General features: G+C 37.1%; 1 protein-coding gene across 5 annotated transcripts in view; it reads left to right on the top strand.

Annotated features, from left to right (window-relative positions):
* ZFYVE16 (zinc finger FYVE-type containing 16) overlaps positions 1-14,407 on the top strand; it is a 28,066-nt gene extending 13,659 nt beyond the window's left edge. For all 5 annotated transcript variants that reach the window (XM_083403644.1, XM_083403647.1, XM_083403645.1 and 2 more), the window contains 10 exons: positions 702-857; positions 1,941-2,165; positions 4,997-5,079; positions 6,376-6,480; positions 7,271-7,421; positions 7,636-7,716; positions 8,440-8,602; positions 9,556-9,661; positions 11,009-11,170; positions 12,315-14,407. In XM_083403644.1, coding sequence (XP_083259770.1) covers positions 702-857; positions 1,941-2,165; positions 4,997-5,079; positions 6,376-6,480; positions 7,271-7,421; positions 7,636-7,716; positions 8,440-8,602; positions 9,556-9,661; positions 11,009-11,170; positions 12,315-12,479 — 1,397 coding nt within the window. In that variant the 3' untranslated portion in view covers positions 12,480-14,407. The remainder of the gene's footprint in view (positions 1-701; positions 858-1,940; positions 2,166-4,996; positions 5,080-6,375; positions 6,481-7,270; positions 7,422-7,635; positions 7,717-8,439; positions 8,603-9,555; positions 9,662-11,008; positions 11,171-12,314) is intronic.
* The last annotated feature ends 851 nt before the right edge of the window (positions 14,408-15,258 follow it).

Below are 15,258 nucleotides of genomic sequence, written 5' to 3'. Positions count from 1 at the left end.
TTTTAAGTTATTTTGGAAATAGGTATCACAAACCTCATTCTCCCCCCCCCCCTTTTTTTTTTTTATTGGGGCATGATCCCTGGACATATTTTATTGTCCTTAAATGAATAACACTTGCCCAGGGGGCATGTCATGTATAATTTTGAAGTGTTCTAGGCATTTTTGGTAGGAATACATTGAATAGGTAGTGCTACATTGAATTAAACAAATATTGATTGAAGTTGGATTATACTACCTTTCAAATTCTTCATTAGACTGAAGTAAGATTCGTAGGTGTATAGAAAGTCAGATGATGTCAGCTGTAAATATTTTTACATACAATAATGAATTACAGTGTTCCCTATAATGCCTTAGTGCTTAATTATCACATCAATAAAAGCTATCACCTTTCTATTTTGAATCTTTGTGGCTAATATAGCAACCATCTCTAAACTAGAGCTTTTAAATTTTAAAAAATCTTATAAAAGTCAAGTAAATAGTTCAATACAGATGGTGCTATACAACTGTCATACTCAGAAAAGACCCATTGAAATAAATGGAAATACTTCAGTGAGTTTACACTTCCCTAACATTGAATATAGCCTAAGACTTCCTAACGTTAATGTCTTAGTTACTATGCAGAAATATATATATATATATATTTAATATCCTTCATTTAACAATAAAATATTCTACTGCTTAATTTTATTTTTCTCAATAAGATTCTTCAGAAAGGTGCTGGTACTTCTCAACCAATGGACTGCATGGTTTGGGGCAGGCAGAAATTATTATACTGTTACCTTGTTTGCCAAATGAAGATGATGTTCCTGAAGAAATATTCAAATTATTTATTAATATATATAAGGATGCCATGAAAGGTATGAAACTTTGCTATAATTTGAAAGCAGAACATATCAGACTTCATGAAATACTTCCTTTTCAGTACAGTCATACCTTGGTTCTCAAATTTAATCCATTTCAGGAGTCCTTTCAACTCCCGAAAAGGTTTGAAAACCAAGGCATGGCTTCTGATTGGCTGCAGGAGCTTCCTGCAGCCAATCAGAAGCTGCATCGGACGTTTGGCTTCACAAACTTGAACACTTCCGGGTTTGCAATGTTCGGAAGCCGATTTGTTCGACAACTAAGGCGTTTGACCACCAAGGTACCACTGTATTCATCTTAATGGTGTTGTTCAAATAATAAGAACTGACCCAATGTTCTTTGCTGGGCTGCTCGAAAAATGACAGGCATTTCAGGGAAATTTTCCACCCTTAGTTGCTGATCTCATTTTGGGGAGTCTCTTTCCCCCCTCTCTACTTCCATATTAATAATCCATTTCTGTTGCAGCCCCTGCCAGCTGTTCAGGATGGTCCCCTAATTCTCATGAGCGACTTATTTGGATGTGTTATGTCATGGTGCTATAGGTGGTGGGGACAGTAGTGTCAGGAATCCAAGCACAATCATGCTTATCTGGATTCAGCATATGGTACTTATAATAACAAATTGATATTATTATTACCCACCCTTCACCATAATATTAATTCAATATTAAAAACAGTTTAAAACAAATTACAGTCAAAATAATACAGGATGAGTCCTGAAAATATGTATTTCGAGTATCAAAGGCTAGGGTAAAGACATGTGACTCCAGCACATGACAGAAACTGTATAATGAAGATGCCAGGCACATCTCTGGGAATGGAATTCCTCAACTGAGGAACAGCCATGGAGAGTTCCCCCTCCCAGGCCACCCCCACCCCAGATTTCTGAGGCTGATGGAACTACAAAGAGTGCCCCTTCTGCTGATTTTAATACCTGTATGAAAGGAGGTGATCTTTCAGATATTTGGGGCCAGAGTCATTTGTCTTATTTTGCCCTAGAAGCTATGATTATGTCCATGGCTGTATGCATCAGGAGTGTGCTTTTATGATGATTTTGACTATATGTATTCTTTTAACCAGGAAAATTCATAGGAAATTTGGAAAATATTACTTTCACTGAAGGCTTTCTTGGAAGCAAGGAGAATGGTGGATTCCTATTTGTTACACCAACTTTTCAGAAACTGGATGATCTCATACTACCCAAAAATCCTTTTTTATGTGGTATTCTTATTCAGAAGCAAGAGGTGCCATGGGCAAAGGTGTTTCCAATTCGCTTAATGTTGAGATTAGGAGCAGAATACGGAGGTGAGTTTCATTCACATATTATTTCATATACGTAGATCAGTGCTTTAATCTGATCCATTGTGTATTGACATCAAGTCTTTAACCTCAGTGTGGTTGCAAATGATGTCAGTTTCATTTATTCGTCTTCCTATGGGTCTTTTTGGTAGCATATTTCAATATTATATGAGTAAAGATGTAAAGGCTATCCAGGGGGTGGGGATTAAGAGGGAAATGCAAGGACTATTTTCCAGTAGAAAAACTGGAAATTTGAGGAACCACTGAAGAAAACTTATGAAATATTTTCTGTTTTGGAATGAATGAAGTGCTTTCCACTCACTTAAAATGTGTGGTATGAAAGTTTCTATGTAGGACAAATTTAAGCATTGGTTAGCGATGACTGCTGTGTAAACCACAGACATATACAACACAATCTAAAATACATTTCTGCACCTAGAATGTGCTGCCATCTTCATAACAAGAATGTGCTACTTGCCACCTCCCAGTGACTTTTGAATCTGGTCCAGAGATATATTAAATAATAATAATAATAATAATAATAATAATTTTTTATTTATACCCCGCCCTCCCCAGCCAAGGCCGGGCTCAGAGCGGCTTACAAGCAATAATAAAAACAAGATGAATGATTACAACTTAAAAACAAAAGTAAAATACAACATTAAAATAATGGAACATTAAAATATTAAAATGTAGCCTCATCGCAGGAGGAGAAGGAAAAGAAAAAAGAAAGAGAGGGAGGGAGGGAATCAAATTGGCTCCAAGCCAAAGGCCAGGCGGAACAACTCTGTCTTACAGGCCCTGCGGAAAGAAATCAGATCCTGCAGGGCCCTGGTCTCATGAGACAGAGCGTTCCACCAGGCCGGAGCCAGAGTTGAAAAGGCCCTGGCTCTGGTTGAAGCCAATCTAACTTCCTTAGGGCCTGGGACCACTAGGGTGTTGTTATTTATGGACCTTGAGGCTCTCTGTGGGGCATACCAGGAGAGGCGGTCTCGTAGGTATGAGGGTCCTAGGCCGTGAAGGGCTTTAAAGGTCAAAAGCAGCACCTTAAATCTGACCCTGTACTCCACCGGGAGCCAGTGCAGCTTGAAAAGCACTGGGTGAATATGCTCCCATGGCAGAGACCCCGTGAGGAGCCTTGCTGCAGCATTCTGTACCCGCTGGAGTTTCTGGGACAGCTTCAAGGGCAGCCCTGCGTAGAGCGAATTACAGTAGTCAAGCCTGGAGATGACCATCGCATGGATCACTGTGGCCAGGTCGGGGCGGGAAAGGTAAGGGACCAACTGCTTGATGCGGCGAAGGTGGAAAAATGTCGCCTTGGCTGTTGCTGTAACTTGCGCCTCCATGGAAAGGGAGGTGTCAAGGATTACACCCAAACTCTTAACGGAAGGCAATGGCACTAACTGGGCCCCCGCAAGAGAAGGGAGTTGGTCCCTCATCCCCATGCCATCCTGACCTAGCCATAGGACCTCTGTCTTCGAAGGATTTAGTTTCAATCGGCTCCCACGAAACCATCCAGCCACAGCTTCCAAACATCTGGTCAGTGTGTTCGGGGCCGAGTCGGTGTGGCCATCCATCAACAGATAGAGCTGAGTGTTATCAGCATATTGGTGACAGCCCAGCCCAAAGCTCCGGATAATCTGGGCAAGGGGGCGCATAAAGATGTTAAAAAGCATCGGGGAGAGAATTGCGCCCTGCGGCACTCCACACACCAAGGAGTGGCGCGACGACATTTCCCTCCCTAGTGCCACCCTCTGTCCCGACCAGAGATAAAAGAGCACAACCAGTTACGGGCTATGCCCTGTATCCCCACGTCTGCAAGGCGGTGGTCCAGAAGATCATGATCGACCATGTCAAAGGCTGCTGACAAATCTAAAAGGATCAGCAGTCCTGACCCGCCTCGATCTAGTTGTCTACGGAGATCATCTGTTAGGGCAACCAGAGCCGTCTCCGTCCCAAAACCAGGACGAAAACCGGACTGAAATGGATCTAATGCCGATGTAAATGTCCTGTATCTGCTATCCTGGTCATTGTATTATGTTCTTTGCTTTCTCTTTGGATATTTCTTCAGCTAATTCAGTACAGGATCTTATTTAGAGGCTTCTGGACCTCCTGTACAGTTCACTAAGAGAAGAGTATAAATGATTTATGTGATGTCAATTTCCATTTTAATGGGTTGAGTTTAAAAAGACATGCCAGAAAGATTGAAGGCAATCTCTTTCTGAAATTAAATAAATTCATTGCCAAGACATTGCCTTATAGTGCAAATCAATATGCCCCTATTTATTTTATTTTTTTACTAATTCTCTCCCCTCACCATTTTGCACTTCAGTTACATTTGGAAGTACATGTGAATGGCTGGGGACAGTTATAGCTGTAAACCTCATGTATGAATCATTTATTTTTTAAATAGCATACTTTCCCTGCTCATAAATGCAACATGGGACTTCCACTGATCACCACCACCGCATTGAGGGACTAGTCACATCCATACCCGTCTTCATCTGTTTTGTAAACAATCCCTGGTAGAACACCTCCATGTTGCATTACAAACTAGTTTTGAAAGTATCCTCTTTTTCAAAATGGTTTGCTGTATAACATTCGAGGCTGCTGTTTGAGAACAAAAGACAAAACACCCATGAGAATATTGGACTACCTTTGCGGTGTTTTGGATCCCAGCAATTATATATATATATATATATACACACACACACACACACACACACACACACACACCAGTTCCAATAACCACAATGTGTCAACTTCTAAAGTGATTGGGTTGTTTAGATATTATTCTGTTATGCATGTTTCTTACTTTCCCCCTTTTCTCTTGCTAGTGTACCCAACTCCTTTGACAAGTATTAGACATAGGAAGTCATTGTTTGGTGAAATAGGACACACAGTCATGAATTTACTTGTTGTGAGTATTTGCTTTTGCTTGTATTTCATTCTTGCCCTGTTGCTGATTCTAAAATTGCATTGTCAGAAATGAAATCAAGATCTGTGTATTCTTTAATGCTGCCTAATTATCTGTTGGGAGTTAAACTATAGGAAACTATCAGTAAGATAAATTTCACAATTTAGAATTTGATGATACCTTTAGAACAACCAAAATGTCACAAAATAATGAGAAAATTAAAATTCTCCCTAAGTTCATCAGGCTAAATGTTAAGTGAAGCAGTGGGGCAAAAGTGGGAGAACTATTGTTATTAAAATTGTAAACTCTTCATTGGCTTAAGATGGAGTATTGGAAGAGGTAGCAGGCTTTTAACAGATTAAGCTCTCCTAGGCTACTAAGCTTTGCAGGTTTCAGGTTACACCTAGGAATGCTTGGATGAAGAAACGTACAATGGTAGATTTTTCATTTTTGAAAATGAAATCCAGCAGTTAACTTGGTCTGTCATTAGCCTTAAGCAAAACAATCAAGTTCCTTCTTGTAGTGAACAGCAGAAAAGTTAATAAGGACCATTTGTATACTAGCTAACCACATTTTGGGTGGTTTGCTAGGTGAACAAACAACAGCAGTGTGAAGCTGAATTGAATAGATTTATTTGGTGGTCAAAGGAAATGTGTTCTGGGTACATGTTCCCATGACAAATGTGTATTAAGAACTATTGCAGAGGCAATTGTTAAGCACATTTCCTGTCCATCACTTACCCCTTGCGTTTTGTTCCTCCTGTCACTGTTTTCAGTGGAACTGGGGTGTACTGGCTGTAAACAGAATGTGTCATTTTGCCCTATGAAAGTTACATACATGTTAATTAAATGTTGGAAGTATAACATAGAAAGGTATCTGGTGGGCTTTATTCACACTTGGTGGGCATGTGAGTATTATTCTGTAACTTTACAAAAAGTGTAATTTTATGCATCTGCCTAGTTATGCTATTTTTTTAATTCTCATGCTTATTATTTAATCATTTCTATACTGCACAACTTGTATACAAAAATAGAATGGGTTAGCTGACTATAATTAGCAGGTAGTATGTTCTCTAACTTTGTTTTCTCAAACTGGTTCAGTTTACCTTGTGGGTGACTGGTTATTGTAATAAGTGAGTCAAAGAAGATAATAGTTAACATTTTTTGGTATACATGTTTTATTGATAGCTTGGTACTAGATTTTGGGTAATTCCTTTTTATTCTACAATCAGTAGTCATGAGACATGCATACCATTGAAAATTAAATATATAAATTAATCAACTTTCTATTGCGTTGCAGGATCTTCGGAATTATCAATATACATTGCATACAATAGATAATTTATTTATTCATATGGAAATGGGTAGAAGCTACATTAAAATACCTCTGAGGAGATATAATGAGGTAAGAACAATTTGTCGTAAGGCCTGGTGCAGATGTAATCAAAAATTGGCAAAAATTTATATACAGACTACATAGTACCAGTGTGGCATCATCACTAATGTTGGATTTAGACTACAGAGGCCCAGGTTCAAATCTCCACAGCCATGAAGGTTGCTGAGTGATCTTGGGGTAGTAATTAAATCCCAACTATCATGAATTGCTATCTTTAGGGAAAGGGCAGGATAGAATAGAGTAAAGCATGTAAATGTTTCATCCTGCGAAGTTATTAACTTCTTAATATGTAAGAATTAGTTGTTTGAATAAGAAACGTTTGTAGGCCCTATAATAGAATTTTCTCCATTTACATGTGTTGTAATCTGGGTCCTAAGCAATATTTTCCCAGGTTTTGTGGGGCTAAACTTATGTGCTTTATAGCCAAACTCACAGCAATTGTAGGAAAAGGGGCTTGTGGGTAGGACATTATACAAAGTATTAAAGTGGCAGCTTTGGCCTTCTGAAGCAGCTGTAGTTTGCTAAGGAGGAAGTGCTGAATTTGAGAGAGATGCAGAATGGTCAGGGTTATGTGAAGGTCGGTAACATTTTATCAGAATCTCACTTCCAGCCTGATCCTATCCATGTGTACTCATAAGTAAGTTCTGTGGTGTTCGACTGGACTTATTTCTAGATAGATGTCTATACTTAGGGACATAGCTTAAACCTTGGAGTTAAAAGAAGCAGCAAGGATTCATGTTCTCTCTCTCACTCACTCATACACACACACACACTCTTAATGACATTTCTGTAATTATAGGTGATGAAAGTCATAAATACTTCTAATGAGCATGTCATTAGCATTGGAGCCAGTTTTAGTCCTGAAGCAGATTCTCATTTAGTCTGTATACAGAATGATGATGGAGCCTATCAGACACAAGCAAACAGTGCTACAGGACAGCCTAGGAAAAGTAAGTGTCTTCCACAGTATTGTGTCCATTGGAGCATGTGGTCAGTTTTTTAGTCTGGTATGTGAGTGTCACGGACTGGTTGGACACTGTTTTTCTAGAACTTCATAAGTTGTGTGCATTTCTAGTATAACACAGAATGTAAATACCTACTCAAATTATGTTTAAAATACTTCTAAGTTTCTATGAGCAATTGACATATATGATGTTTGTTTAGTTACAGGTGCAAGCTTTGTTGTGTTCAATGGAGCCCTAAAAACGTCTTCTGGATTCCTTGCTAAATCTAGTATTGTTGAAGGTACGTGGTGTTTGTTTGTTTTTTGGTGTGTGTTTTTTGCAGTCATGTCAGAGGTGAAGGGGGAGTCCCTGAGACAGAGATGTGTGAGCATTGTACTCATGTTCCCAAGAGTGTTGTATGGCTAAGTTGTTTTTTGCAAAAGCTCTGTAGCTCCATTGTATTTCTCACTTAAAGTTGCCCTTGTGAGTTTAGTGCGCATGACAAAAAAAACACACAACTAGAATCAAGTGCTGCATATCCTGTCCTCTGCACCTTTTTTAAAAAAGTTCCCCTCTTCTGCTGAAGTTGTGGGGGAATTGTTTGTGCCACAGGTGTCATGCTGGAGCAGAGATGCCGTGAGGGCATGATAGTGAATTAGAATCCTAAAAGGTACTCCCAAAAATCTAGTTCAGGCCTCCTTTGGATGCAGAAAAGCCACTACTATAGCAGTCCAGCCTCCTTGAATTGATGCAGGATACAGCTGAAGTGTGCTCCTTCCCTGTGCCCCTCACAACTCTGCTCCTTTTTCAGTTGTTCCACAGGTGTTTCTTTGCCAGCAGAATGGCTCTGCTGAAACATGTTCTGCAAGTTTATCATTATTGTATATGTATTTGGTGTCCTACCATCAAAACTGGGCTTCAGCTGAATCTTATACCCTGATGGATCTCAGGCACAAGATTTTGCCCATTACTGTAATAAAATAATTTGGCTTTGTGTCTATTAAAGTAATTGTTTTTCTTATAGATGGAATAATGGTTCAAATAACTCCAGAGATTATGGATGGCTTGCGTCAAGCTTTAAGGGGGAAAAAGGACTTTAGAATTACGTGTGGCAAAGTCGACTCTGGAGATCTGAGGGAATATGTAGAAATTTGTTGGGTAGAAAATGAAGAAAAAACAAATGTGAGGTATGATGTTTTTACAAAAGTCAAAATGTATGTTAATATTTTTCTGCAAAATGTCATCAGTTTTTAAAAAAATAAAAGGTCTGATATTGACAACTATTTGCATAATCCTCCTATATACAGAATTTTTTTCTAACATTTTTTGGCCATGCTTTATTAAAAAAATTATTTATCTGAAGGTCTATAGATTAGTCAGCCTCTCAGAGCTGCCTTATGAACATTTTAAATATTTTATGAATTTAGATATTATGGATATTTATCCTTTTATGTGGAAGCAAACATGAATAAGGAGGTGGAAGAGAAATTTAGAAAATGTTAAGCTGCACAGTGAGACTGAATGTTTAGCAAAAGTGCTGTGTAGGAAATTTGGGTGATGACACAGTACATGCACACATAACTGGTCACATGCTGTACATCAGAGGAACCGTCCAGGAGTCCAGTTTGAACAAGGTGAATTCAGTATTTGATGTTTTTCACTTGCAACATTCTGTGGATTCAGAATTGGTGGTAAACAGCATTTCTATGTTGCCGCAGAACTGAAGTTCTCTAGGTAGGCTATGTAAAAAATTGTAAAAAACCTGAAAGAATAAAAAAGACAATTGCCTTTGCTCTTCTGTATTTTGGGTCCTTCTTGCAAGTTTCCCATAGGTATCTGGTTGGCTACTGTGAGAACAGGGTGCTGGACTAGGTGGGCCTTTGGCCTGAAGCAGCAGCCTCTTCTGAATTCAACATTCCACTCAGCTAGTGCTTAAGCAGCTGCTTGGATTTCAGACTTACATTTTTGGTCCATCCGATCTCAAATTCAGGATGGTTGACAGTAATAGATAAAATTCTATATAATGTGACATGCTACATTAATTTCTATTTGGGCTGGCTTCCAGTAACACATTATGTGGGGAAAGAAACTAGTGGAGTCTGACTAGTGCAATTAATGCAGTATTAACCTTGCTTCATAGAGTTACAAGCCCAATAGATGGGAAATCAATGGAAGGAGTTCCAAGCGAAAAAATTGTCCAAGAAGAATATTTTGAAATGGACAATAAACTTGTAAAGTGTACAGAAGTAAGTTAATGCTGCTGTTCTCAAAATAACAAATATTTGCTATAATATTAAATGAAGCTTTTGAAACATTGAAAAGGTATCTGTGTGTGAAAGAGATACAATATTGCTGAATTCTTCACGCTACATATCCTTATCCCCAATTCCCACTAGTGTTTCAAATGTTGATTATATCTTTACTTTTGAAAGCTGTAAGTATATTTATGAAACATTGTCTCTTTTGTATTAGTCTAGTTAAGTTAGTTTATTTTCTGTATAAAATACTCTTATTAATCTTTATTAAAATAGTAATCCATTAGTTAACTAATACATGAGATTTGTTATAAAAAAAAAGAGATTTGTTATGTTTTTGCAGTTACTCAGGAAAGCACCAGATTATTACTTGGCTATGAGACATGGCAGTTGAAACTTTTTTCAGCCACTAGTATTTTGACTGATGAAAGGCAGCACACCTGCCTTTTCACATTGTTCTGGAAGAAGATATGCAAGGGATTCCCCCAGGCTTGTCTCACCAGGCACAAAGAGATCATTTTGTAGTGATCTCTATCTCATATGGAAGTGGATACCCAGGCAGGTTCTTCAGTATGATAGAGTATGTGGTGTATGTAAAGAAAGACCAGCTGTTATTTGTATTGCTCTTCTTTATGGTTGTAAATCAGAACATTTATTTTTAAAAAGAAAAAAGATTCTACCATAATAAAACAAAAGCTGTTGGAAGGATATTTTATCCATTTACTCTTTCAGAGACATTTTTACTTGTCTATTTTCAGGTTTGAGTACTTAAGAAGTGAGTAGATGTTGGGTCTGGGATATTTTTAAAAAAACACCACTCTAGAATCTTTGTAGGATAAGGATCACTTAGGTTCAGACATTGAATTCTTTTAGACTTATATTCCCTTTCAGCCCAATACTTTGGTTTATACTGGCTTTGCATCTACTCCATTGTTAGACAAACTCTTGCTACTAGCAGCATAAATGTCTGAGTTAGGGAATGGGACAGATAGTCTGGGAATTAGGGGTGGGAGGAAGTACAGCTTAGAGCTAACAGTTGGAATTGGCCTTTTGGGAAAGGCATTTGTTTCGGCTTCCATATTTCAGAATGTTAATCTGCATTTTGAATACATTTTTCTTCTCCAATAGTTGGATGATTTCACACATTTTGTTTTATTTTATTTTTTAAATTCCTACATCTATCTTGTCCCTTTGCAAATTCTAGTGAACACCATTGATCCAACATACCTATCATTGAATGTTATCGCTGCTGCAGTAGTCATTTTAATTTTAGCAAGAAAAAGTCTGCTATTTAGGGAAGAAGTCACTATAGCTAACTGTTCTCTAATTACATTTCAGGTGTTCTATCTCTTAAAGGCCAGTGAGGTATCCAGTCATGCTCATCAATTTGCTAAAGAAATTGCATTGGCTTCTTGTATGGCCCTTCGCCAACATCTCAAAACCCTGAAAAGTCATGGAATGAACAAGATAGGCCTGAGAGTCTCCATGGATACCGATAGGGTAACTTTTTAAAAGCTGCAGCTATATATCCATATATGTGATACTCATATAGACATTTGGGAACTCTGTATTGACTATACCCTATATGAACTTGGGGGAAATGGAACGAAGTGGTATAAAAATGTCTTCATGTCAATTAATATCAGTTCTTATATAAATAACTCACCAGCATTCATTTGGATGAGATTTAAAGCAGTCAAGTTCTTGCTGTACCAAACTGCAGCAGGTGTCACTGAACCTTTGGATCTGTGGACACATTTGGAATTTGATAGTATGCTGTGGGCACACCACCCCTTCTGCTTGCTTATATCCCCCTACCCAGTGTTTTTTTCCAGGAGGTACTCAAAGGTACGCAGTACTGGCATCTCTCTCTCTCTTGATTAAAAAGTGTGACACTTACTGTAACAACTTCATGGTGAATCCTGGCAGCTATTTTTCTAGAAAAAAAGCACTGCCCCATCCCTTCTGCCCTTATCCTCCCACTCCCTCCACCAGAGAGACAGAAAAAGAGAGCACACCCACTTTTTGATCTTTCAGAAGTAAAGGTTAGATAAGGTAGAATTAAAATAGATCCTCTTGAATTTCCATGATTTCACATAAGAGTCCCACCAAAAACCACCATCAAATTAAAATTAGACTGCACAATGAAAAAGAAACAGATCTGGTGCTTATCAGCACCATAAAAATATTGATCCAAAGCAGAAACCCTAATTGACCTTCATTTTTACAAAGTATGACAAACTTTCAGTCTGAGGGAATCGTTAGTAGATAATAAAGCTAATACTGTTACAGATACAGTCGTACCTTGGAAGTCGAACAAAATCTGTTCCGGAAGGCTGCTCGACTTCCAAAACGTTCAGAAACCAAAGTGCAGCTTCTGATTGGCTGCAGGATTCCTGCAGCTAACTGGAAGCCTTGTCGGACGTTCAGCTTCCAAAAATAGTTTGCAAACCAGAACACACCTTACGGAACTTAGTGGAATGGTTCGGGAAAGGTTGATTCCTTTGTTGTTATTTCTTTTTTAAATGTTAAATTATGATAGTAAACTGCCTGAAGAATTTTGAATAGGATATATATCTAATTATTGTGTTGCTGTCTATATTGTTTGTTATGGTAAATCAAACACGTTTTTATTTTATTTTAGGTGGAATACCAGGCAGGATCTGGAGGCAAGCTTCTTCCCCAGCATTACCTAAATGATCTGGATAGTGCTTTGATCCCAGTGATTCATGGTGGGACATCAAATGCTACAAATCTACCAATGGAAATGGAATTAATATTTTTCATCACTGAATCTCTCTTAATATAACAGGCGTGTATGTTATACTGCAGTGGACTGAATTGCTAGCAGTGACCAATACCAAAGCAGTTAGATTACACTATGGATGAAATATTCAGGTTTTATTTTTTTAAAAGCCAATGATTTAGTAACACATCTTTAATAACATTTTATCTTTTTAAAATGTGAGCATGTTCCTCCTTAATGTCAACATAAAATATCATTTTAAAAACCTGACCATTATCTAACGTTCTGAAAGTTTACACTTAATACAGCCCAGTAAAAGGCAAGAAAGGATTAAAACTAGCTTGTGTGTGCAAAATACCGAAGGATATCCATCTATCATTTGCAGATGTTTTAGGTGGTTTTTTAAATTAGATACAAGTCTGATAGGCTATTCTTAAATAGTTTTGGGGTTGTTTGTTTGCTTGTTTTAAAAAAGATAAGTGTAAGCTAAAGTGGGATATGTTTGAACAGATCAATATTACCTAGACACACAGCATGTTTCTTACCATTGTAATAATTTTATAACTCTGATTTTTTTTTTAAATGGTATGTTTTTGAAGTGTATAATGATGCACTTTTGCAAAATTTGTCAGCTCTCATGGAATTACTTTTTTGAATGGCTAACTTTGTTATATGTTTATAATGAATTTATTGAACATAAAGATGAATACCCTTTATATTAAATACCTAATCTTTTTTCTTCTATGCTCAGATGTACAGTTTCTTGGTTTTTCCAAGAATGAGTAAGAAGCCAGATGACCCTTAAAGTAGTCATCCTGTAGCAGTAAATCAGGCATAAAGCCTGTCTGTGCGCCATTCTCTGATTTTTGAGACCTCTTGGTATCCCTGTTTATTTTCAGGGAGAACAATGTATTAAGTGTGAATTTTCATGAACGGTTTCCTGTATACAATACTTATTTTTATACTGGGGTATTTGCATTAAATAAGCATTTATATATGAGGATAATTGATATTAGTACCTGAGAACTCTAAATACATTTTGATAATGCCTGCATAATGTTCCTGTTTGTTATGCACAGAAGTAAATTGTGTGTGCCTATGTGTCTGTTTGATTAAAGTATTAGACTGAATTTATTGCATTCTAATTGTATCTAGATGCCTTCTTGACATTCACTGGGGTATATTTATGTTGTATCAAAAGACAGCTTATAAACTAATATGTTTGCCAGTTTATGTTATGGTGGCACAGGATTTTTGGAAACGTTGAGAAATTGCTGGCCATTAGACTATTATCATTGAACCAATGCACTCCTTTCTATTCAGAATTAAAATTCTGTGGGCAAGCTAAAGTTTACAGTAACATTCATTATAATACCATATCTAGGTTCCTATATCAGTGAACAGAGGAAGACAGCTGCAGCAAAGAATGCTAAGTGTTTCAAATATTGACCCATCATATGTAACCATGGCTTGTACAACATTATATTGTGTAAAAGCAATTGTAACCCATTTTGTCATAATGGCTTTATGTTCTCTTGGAAATTGATCCTTTCAGTTTATAGATAACAAATAGCATTTTATAAACACTTGTTTTAGAACAATATTATTAGGCCTTATAAAATGTATAAATATTATTAAAATCTTTATGAATGAAGCTGACAAGTACTTAACAAATGACACAACAACATTTTAAAAGCTGTGATACATTGCTTAAAGGTCCCTTTCTTTCAGTTGCTTATTTAAGTTGAACTTTATCGGTTCCCAAATCTATTTAAAGTTCCTCAGAGTCACTATGAAGTTTTCTGCCTCTGTTTTAAAAGTGAACATGTTAAGCTTATTGACTTTGGTACATTCTGGCCATAAAAAATGTGTGTGGTCTTATTTATAGTATTACAGACCATGTACAACTTGCTAAATAACCTGCAATAAGAAACCTGATTTTCAGTGTTCTTAAATGCACAGTAGAGAAATAAAGACTGGGATTTCAAGAACTTATGTGTGCCTAACTACTTCTATGTTTGTGTTTCTCAGACAATATTCTCATGCTATATAGCAAGTTGCTTTAGAGGCAAATTGTGGGGGTTGAAAAAAGACAAGTAAAAATACCACCAAGAATGCCAGGTGCTTGGATATGCACAAAGTAGTTTTTCAGATATTGTCAAAATATGTGTGTTTCACATATTGAACAAATTGTCAATTGAGAAGGAAACTGGAGGTATTTTTGGTCCTGTTAGTCCTTAAGGGTTATCTGTACAATATTTCTAGACTAAAACACAGAAGTATTTTAAAATGTATGTTGTGACACTTCACTACAATTAAGTTGAACTACTCATCTTTTTATTATAATATCCAGCCACAGACCTGAAGGGAAAACAATAAAAAATAGAATTTAAGCAAAATATGCTAATTCACATTAAAATGGTGTAATAAACAAGTATATTTTGTGTTTAATGCCTTAATAAGGGGTTGGCTTTAATAAGGTAAAATACAAATGCTATTGCACAGATTTAACTTTAATGATCTCTTTATAAATCACTAGCAGCTTTTAGACTACCATTACTGTCATAGTACTAGAAAAAATCTTTCCCCCTTTCTTCCCTTTCCCCTTGGTACCACTGCTTGCTGACTCTGTCATCTTCCTCATTTTTAAGTTCAGACAATTGCCCAATCTATACTGCCTCTTCCTTTGAACATGGTCATGCACTAGCAATTTTTGTACAAGTAATTTATGTCCCTTGAAGAATAATTTAATGTTATAAGATACATTGTGAAATTTATGCTCACACTTGTTCTTACCTGTTGTGTTTGTGTTGATAGACCTCAAAAGAATGAAAAAAAATTG

This window comes from Podarcis tiliguerta (genome assembly GCF_965153285.1).
Source record: "Podarcis tiliguerta genome assembly, chromosome: 11".
NCBI lineage: Eukaryota > Metazoa > Chordata > Lepidosauria > Squamata > Lacertidae > Podarcis > Podarcis tiliguerta.
The sequence above is the reverse complement of the archived record's forward strand: the minus strand, read 5'-3'. Positions and strand labels throughout refer to the sequence as shown.